The 8,471-nt window shown below is 46.3% G+C and overlaps 1 protein-coding gene across 1 annotated transcript; it reads left to right on the forward strand.

Annotated features, from left to right (window-relative positions):
* Positions 1–4,098: 4,098 nt before the first annotated feature.
* On the forward strand, positions 4,099–7,936 carry LOC311512402 (immunoglobulin alpha-2 heavy chain-like; the record flags this gene model as incomplete). The annotated part of the gene is made up of 6 exons (XM_084613617.1): positions 4,099–4,216; positions 4,466–4,798; positions 5,341–5,652; positions 6,624–6,734; positions 7,147–7,193; positions 7,871–7,936. The coding sequence occupies 6 exons, from the start codon at positions 4,099–4,101 to the stop codon at positions 7,934–7,936; spliced, it is 987 nt and encodes a 328-aa protein (XP_084469743.1).
* Positions 7,937–8,471: the final 535 nt, after the last annotated feature.

The raw sequence follows: 8,471 nt of genomic DNA on the forward strand, positions 1-8,471 counted from the left end.
AATATCACAATGGTGTATGAAAATTGTGATTTATCCCTTTAAATTTCAGGGGGTTTCCTGGTCCTGCTCCCTATCTGTAGGGAAGCACGCAATTGGGGCCTAGCAACTCTCAGTCTGGAAAGAACCAGCCTAGAAAAAGATGAGGTGAGTTTTGCTTCTCTGCCTAACAGAGCAGCCTGCTTTGTCTCTCTCTGGTTTTGGTTACTGTGTGTTATCGTTCAGGCTTCTAAGAATAAAAGTCATGTTAAGCTGCAACCCTCTAGCAAAAGTATTTCATGTTTATTTAACATCTCTGTTTGTTATGTCCACATCATACAATCGCCAAGAGGCATATCACATGGAGGTCAAAGTTTCCCAAAGATTTTAGCAAAGGATGGAAGAAACCAGCAAACAGGCTCATTGGGCACCATGGAAGTGGGAAAATTAGCAAAAACTTTGTATGGGAGTTTAGTTATAACTATAGATAAAGGAAAGGGCTGGGAATGGGGCCCACTGGGAAAGCAATGGATGGAGCTAGAATATGGAAGTGTGGTGAAGTGACACCATGTAGGACAATTCGGGGCAAAAAGTGTTTTAGGACACTTATATCTGAGATACACAGAATGCATGTTCCTTAGCGTAATGTGCAAAATTGTTTACCAAGGGAGAAAAGTGAAATGCTCACTAGGAAATTCCAAATCCATCCCCTCTAAACAGTTTTCACCAACCAACGAACCAAATTTGGTGGTGAATCCTGGTCTCGTGCCACCTGAGGCACATTGCACATGTGCTAAGAAAACCCACGCAGGCTGGAATATGACCATCTCTGCGGATCGGCTGCACTTGGACATTAAGGCTGAGATCTGCAAAGCCCCATCAAGGGATTTGATTGCCAAATTCACATTAACTGAACGTCCAAATTGCCCTTTCAAACCTCAGCCTCAATAACACCCTACTGCAAATCAGGGCCAGATCCTCAGCTAAAACCACTCTCCTGTTATCCCAGGTTGATCTTCCAGCCATATATAAGCTGGCCCAGCCTGGAGGCTGCTCTAAACTACACCAGGCAGTAATGACTCCCAAGGATCCATTTACCAGCTGCGGGTTCTACAAGTGCAGCATGCTCCGGCCACACCCCACATACCAAGGGCTGTTGGGCTGCAAGGGCTGGCTCTGCTGTCTTTACACCCCCGGCACATGCAGCCAGTTCCTGCTCCCTTCGTGTCACGGGACCACCACAAAGGGACCAAAGTGGGGGTCAGAATCTGACCTGTGTCTCATTGAGACCTAGGTCCAGGGGAAGTTGAATGTGGTCCAAACACCTCTCCTGGCCTAACTATTTCACTGGGACTTCAGCACATGCTTGAAGAGAGGAAGGACGGTACAGTTGTCAAAGTGCTAACTAGGCATTCAGGGGTCCTCCGTTTAAATCCCTGCCCTGCCACAGGCTCTGTGTGTGATCTAGGGCTGGTCACTTACATCCCAGTGACTTTCAAAGGATTTAAGAGCTTTAGTCCCTGTTGAAAGTGGGGCTTTGCCTCCCAAGTCACTTGAGGCTTTTGAACATGTTACCCCAAGTCTCTTTGGGCCTCCACTCCCCAGCTGTAAAATGGGGACAATTCCTCCCTTCTCTGCAGCAGGGTGGTGAGGATAAATAAGCACAAAGCTAGATTAAAAGAGCTTTGCTGAACTGGGGGAGGCCTAGTGCCATAGATGTGCATGGTGCAGGTACATTGTCGTTATGCCCTGTGTAAAGGTCCTGTATATCAGGGCAATCAACTCAGCTAGAATTCAGGCTATGATTTCGGCATGGTATTCATGGGATCCACAAATCTGAGGAAACTCCATGACCCCGTGCAGTGGCGGCTCCTGGCCAGCAAGACTGGGCCAGGCTCCTACCAATGGACATTGTGACCTGGCTGGCCCACATGGTCTCAGCCTCACTCAGCTTTGGCATATCTGCCCCTCGGTTTTCTTCTAAAAAGCAGGGGACGCACCAAACCTGAGTGGCACTGTGAGCATATGGGCCAGGTCGCAATGCTCGGAGCTGGACCCAGCCCCCCGGGACAGGAGGTGCCCCTGCAGGGTGAGTGTAGGGTGGTCTCGCTCTCCAACCCCCGCATCTTTCCCCTGCTCCCTCTCTTTCTTATGGCTGTTTTCCTGTATTTATGACAAATTTTCACGATAAAACCATAGCCTTAACTGTAATTGTTAAAGAAATTTAGCCAAATTGTGATGGAAGCACCTAAATCACTTAGGAGCCTAAGTCTTATTTTCAAAAGTGGTTTAGGTACTTGGAAGACTAAGTACCATTGATTTATTTTTCAGCGGTATCTAGGGCTCTCAGAACTACATTTTCAAAGGTATTTAGATGCTTAAAGATCCAGGTAGGCGACTAGCAGGGTTTTCAGAATCAGTGGGAGTTAGATGCCTAAGTCATTTAGGCATGTTTGAAAATTTATCCTAAAGACTATTGCCCCCAGTCACACACAATGGATATACATTCATTTTGCATTTAATCTTCTCCAGTGCAAGTCTATTAAAATCCAAGACAAAGAAAAAGCTGTCTAATTGTTTTGATTGATATTTATTTCTACATTGTTTTAGAAGAAAGCAAATTGAAACTGGTCTTAAAAAAACCACAGACTACAGGACAAAGAGCCGTGTTTGCTGCAAAGGAGCAATGGTTTAAAAAAAGATCAAAACCTGTTTGCGCAGATAATTAAACTTGCTTTTGTGGTCAGTTTCTACCCACTTATTTTGACGCTTTTGTTTTGTTTGTTCACTGAGCAAAGAGCTGGGGCGGATTTCTTCTTTTCAGTTCTATCCCCCTGCTTTTGGTTACCAAGGAAGTGTAAACTGCTCCCCCCCACCCCAATTCCTCTGTAGCCAGTGGATGGTTAGAGCAAAAGTGAAGCAGAGCAGTCGAACTAACCACAAAAACTGAAATTTACCTTTCAGCAGTGTGAAACAAATGAAATGTCATGGCACAAACCAGAGACGTTGAGAAAATATGTCAGTCAATAATTATCAACAAGACAATGTTAATAATTAGCTCTATCCAGTAGGCAGTTTTGGACTGAGACTTGGGAGAGTTGTCTCTGCTGTGGGTGATTCTGGGCAAGTCAATGGCCCTCTCTGTTTCCCCATCTGTACAATGGGGATGATGATATTAACCTCCTTTGTAAAGCAAGTTGGATCTACTCATGATAAGATCGGAATTATGATTATAAATGAGGAGTGGAACAACTTGCTGCATGAAGCGTTTGCGGTGCACCCATGATGCCCCTTGGAGCCCCACAGACTCTGGGCTGACAAGGCCAGATCCCGCGTTCCTGGTGCACCCAGCACTATCTCACCCAAATCAATGGGAGTTTGGGGTGGGCAAAAATGCAGGATCTGAACTGCACAGTTTGGAGGAAGGTGACAAAGCTTGAGTTGTTCTGGAGTCTGGAAATCCAGCCACAGGGATTTCCTGGTCTCGTTTCTCAAGTGATCCACATTGTGAGCGTTCAGGATTCACTTCAAGTCCTCCAAGGGCCAGATCCCCAACTAGTGTAAATCAGCATCAGTTCATTAGCTTCAGTGGAGCGATGCTGATTTACACCAGCTGAGAATCTGGTCCCAAATTACCGTTCAGTATCACGTTGTCAAGCAATAAGGCACAGCGATGGGTAAAATACTGAGGCAGCAGGGAGAAGCCCGTTTCTCAGCTGTTCATCACCCACGGCTGGGGCCACACTTCCCAGCTCCCATTTAGGGGACATCTACACTGCAGCTGGGAGGGTAGCGGCTCAATGTAGTGCACTGAAAGGTTGCGGTTTGGCCACAGTGGCCCAGGTGGCAACTAGGGTTACCCTCTCAAATGCAATCGTGCCCGACCTTCTGGACACACATGGCTAGCCTGAGCCACCACCCATGCCGCTGTAAACACACTGCTATTATTTCTTGCATATTCTACATTGTGCCACGTCCTGGTGGTTATTTCATTATTCTGAATCATTATAATATATCCATGTTTGATTCAAATGCAGCAACGGCCGACAAGAAGCCCCTGTGAAAAGCATCTGTCACCACAGCACTTCCCCCGGGAGGCGTTCCTCAGCAGAACCGACCAGGATGTTGGAGCCTTTGCACTTGAGCAGCGTACCAGACGGGTGCTTTGAAATTTCATCTTTCAGAATATTGTTTGTAACAATCATGCTGTTCTCCAAATATCTGCTTTTGTCTTTCCTGGGTAAAGCTATTGCATTAGTCATACCGTTAAGCTTGAAATTGAGAAAGGAGTCTTTTCAATTGGACATTGGCTTTCATGATATCTGGTAGCTTAGGACAGTTCTGCTGCAGTTTAGATGCTCTTCCATTTACTTTTGCACAATGTAATCTCATTGCATTTGGTTTAATTCTGAATTATCCTGATTATTTAAGGCAGACCGTGACCTGCTGAAAATTGACTCTAATAACACATCCTCTTTTATTCCTACAGTGATACGAGTGCAGTTATTTTTGCACCAACTTCAGCAGTTCCTGTTTGTGAACATTAATGATACAGCGAAGATCCAGTGCTCTTCCAAAGAAAAATTTGTAGCAGGAGGTATAACAGCTGAGTGGTACAGGAGACGGGAAGGTGAGGCCCCCATGTTAATTAAGAGATGCTCAGATATTAAAAATGCAAGTAAAGTTGCTTGCATATCGGAAGGACACAACTTGACCCTGGTAATCTACAATGCCCAAAGGAATGACTCTGGGGTTTATTACTGTACCGATTCATACATGAGCTTCTTGACATTCAGCAACGGATCCACACTGATTGTAGGAGGTAAGGAAACAATTGGATGATTAGGAAAGAAATGGAATGACAATGCTGACATATTTCATGTGCATGTTAAAATATAAAAAGATGGTTTGACTGCTTATCAAAGATTCCATTGTTAAAAGACAGACTGTTTGGAACCAAGAAAGAGCAAGTAAAAGTAATTGCTGAAAGAAGAGAAAAAAAATATATTTTGCGCAATTAAAACTAGAAAAATAGTGAAAATGATCTCTTGAAAATGTTCTGACTTATTCCTGGTCAGGGCACACGCTAGGAATATTTGTAATCTAAGAGTCATGTTTAAATGAAAGAACGTCTTGAAATTAGGAAATGTTCTTAGACTGCATCAGTTTTTAGATAGCACAGAATTTCTAAGTGCAAATATCTGTTTAGTTTGGGCGCGATTTGATTTTTCAGATTCTTCGTATTTTCTTATTTATACAACGTATTTTTCCTTTGAGCTACTTTCATCTTGTACGTTTAACCCCCTGAATCAAACGGCAGCTCAGCTGAACCTCACACTGAACTCTGTGCTTTCTCCTGCTCAGACAGTTACACCAGCAGCAGTTGGGTGCTGACTCTGGCTCCATCTCCCCATGGCCTCCTCTCCCCCGGGATGGCTGATCTGGCTTGCGTGGTCCGTGGAGTTTCCAACCCAGTCCAAATTTCCTGGAGTTTTTCTGGGGATCTGCAGGAACATGGGCTGATGCATTCACTGAAAGCAAAGGATGGCTCCTTCGTGTTCATAAATCACATTAGCGTCCCGGTGGACACCTGGACCAGTGGGAAGATTTTCACCTGTGATGTTAAATTCAACTCTTCTGGAAAGAGTGTTAAGAAAATTGCCAGATATATTGAAGGTGAGTCATTTTATATTCGCTTCTGGGGTAGAGGGGAGTCAGATCAATAGCTCAGTGAGGGCCTGGTCCATGACTGGGACTCCAAGGCGCTATGATGATTAGGATGGTAATTAGACATGCAAAGTGTCCATGGTCAGAGCTACTTTAATGCAATTTGCAATTAGAGAAAGTTGTGAAATGCTGGATAATGTGTAGGAGCAGGGAGATCTGCAGAGAACTTTGGGAAAGGAGGAAAGGGGAATTGCACTGCTTGCAGACAGTGATTTTCAATAGAAACTGTCATGCCAACTGTACCTGCAAAGCACCCTAAATGAGGACCAGTGTCAGAGGGAGAAGGGAACAGAGGCACTTGAGGTTGGAGAGAGCTGTTTCCTGATGAGATGTGGAGAGGTGATGAGGTGAGGAGAGACCTACAGGGAGGATTTTGTAGATGGCAGAAGGTGCAGAGAAGATTCTGATTCCTGGAGAAATCATCAGCCTAATGAAATGGGCACAACAGAGGGTGAAAGGTGCTGAAGGCTCCTGTATCCTCACTTCTCAGGGGTTAAGGCCCGTGGTGAAATGGGGATCAGGAGAGAAGAGCTGGATGTGGTGGCATCAGAACCAGAGGCGGATTAAGATTTCATGGGGCCCTGGACCAGAGCAAGTGGGGGGGCCCCTCCCCATCTCTTCTGCCTGCAGTCCTGCCCCATCTGCCTATGACCCCGGCCACAGCCCCACCCCCCATTCTTCCTCTTCCACTGCAGCCCACCCAATTCCACCCACAGTCTGTCCCACCCAGCCTGGTGCTACTGATTGGGAGGAGGGTTGGGGCATGGGGACTTGCCCCACCCCACCCACCTGCCCAGCGCTCCCACCAGGGCATGGGGAGCCCATTTTTCTGGGAGCCCCCAATTGGCCCCCACTGGGCAACTTGACCCTTTTTACATGAGTCAGCTACTTATGTCTGGTTTTTTTTGCTTCCTCCACAGCCCCTGCCAGCAAGTGCTCACATTACATTGTGCCCCTTGCGGCTGGAGCTGGTCTGCTGCTGCTGGTGGTGTCTCTGAGCCTTGTCCGGACCCTCTGCCCTTCCACACTAGGTAATAAACACAGCCCAGCCCAGACGCTCTCCCACGGAGAGAAATCCTGCTCCCCTGCTTGCTACTGGGGACTGCAACTGTCCCGTCCAACACACGAACACGCTGCAAATGTCACAACTGCCGGCACTGATCTCCGAAAGTTTGTTTTCCGAAACTTGAATGTCCTGTGTTGGGAGAACGGCTTTGTTCTCCATGACAAAGGGAGCGATGTAGAAAGGCTTCTACTGCCCCTGGCCCAGGCACCTTGTCTATAGTTCACAAAGAGCACTAGCCTTTCTGTTGAGCCTCTATCCATGTGCCATCATGGAGGTGCCCTGCGCACCCACAGCTCAGATGCACCATTAGTCAATGAACTGCAGCTGGGGGGTGACCGTGGAAGAGGAACTTTGACTGTTGTTTTTGTTTGTTCCAGGACTCAAGCCCAGGGTCTCAGCACCCCCAGCTTCCGTGGAGCCCCAGGTACGGCTCTTTGCAAACTGTCTCTGTGTAAATCAATGTGTCTGCCTTCAACTTCATGTATTCATATATTTGGCACTTAAACTGATCATTCTGGAAGGAGAAGGTGAAAGTGAGGTTTAGCTCTTGGAGTAGCAGAAGAGGACCAAAGAGTCTTATTGTTAGCTTTGCTGCTAATTAACTATGGGATAGTAGGTAAAGCACTTACTGCTCTGTGACTGTTTCCCCGTATGTAAAAAGTGGATAACAAAACTTACTGTACAAGGATGATGGGAAGTTTGATGTTTCATTGGTTCTGACCTTGCCTGTTACAGGGTTTCTGTGTAGCTGGGAACATTTTTGCCACTTAAAAGATAAAGAGCTATGAAAAATTATATTTGTAAAGCACATGAAGATTTTCCTGTGAAAGGTGTTAGGGACCTGATCCAAAGCTCACTGATTGTCCGTTTATATGGGGTTTGGATCTGACAAAATATTGTCAGTAGCTGAGTTCTTAAATTCAAAATCCAGCGCGGGTTTCCATTCTGATAACACGCACAGTTAATAGGACAAGCAGGAGAATAAGAGATGAGAGGGAATATTTCATCAGGCTAAACTCACTTGGATGTTCAGTGCTGTCTCAGCTTGTATCTCTTCATTTCAAAAGGAGGGGGCTAATTTTACTAATTGTCACCAAACAGGGTGGAATCTTATACACTCATCTGGATTTTGATTTGCGGAGTCGTGACAGGAGCACGATGCAGTGATCGGCCAGAGGGAAAAGCATAAAACCCTGAATTGTCTAGTCCAGGGGAATCTGCAAGCGGTAACTGATGTCTGCTTCTCTGCTGATCTGACGTAGCAGCTGGAAGAAGGCTCTGTCTGTCTCAGTCACCTTTTTTACTTATTTTCTCTCCTTCTCTGTTTAGAAATAAAAAGTCAGAAGACCCCCACAGAGTCCAGCCTCATCAGGTGGGAAATCTCCTTTTGGGATATAAAGACATCGTGGTGTAGATGACTTTACACGTCACTTGTGTATTAGATTGGAAGCTCTTTGGGGCAGGGACTGTCTCTTTGTTCTGAGTTTGTGCAGCGCCTAGCACAACGAGGCCTGGTCCATAACTGGGGCTCCTGCGTGTTATGGTAACACAATAATTGTCATCATCATCCTCCCCCATGTGCAGAGGGACCCGGACACAGCTGAACGGCTCCAGCTTACCTGCATAGAGTGAGACCGGAGGGCAGGAGCCTGCAGAGGGGATGTGCAGTCCCAGCATACATCAGAGCTCCCAGCTTCCCTAA

Source organism: Lepidochelys olivacea (assembly GCF_965140295.1).
Source record: "Lepidochelys olivacea isolate rLepOli2 genome assembly, chromosome: 24".
In the NCBI taxonomy this organism is placed as follows: Eukaryota; Metazoa; Chordata; order Testudines; family Cheloniidae; genus Lepidochelys; species Lepidochelys olivacea.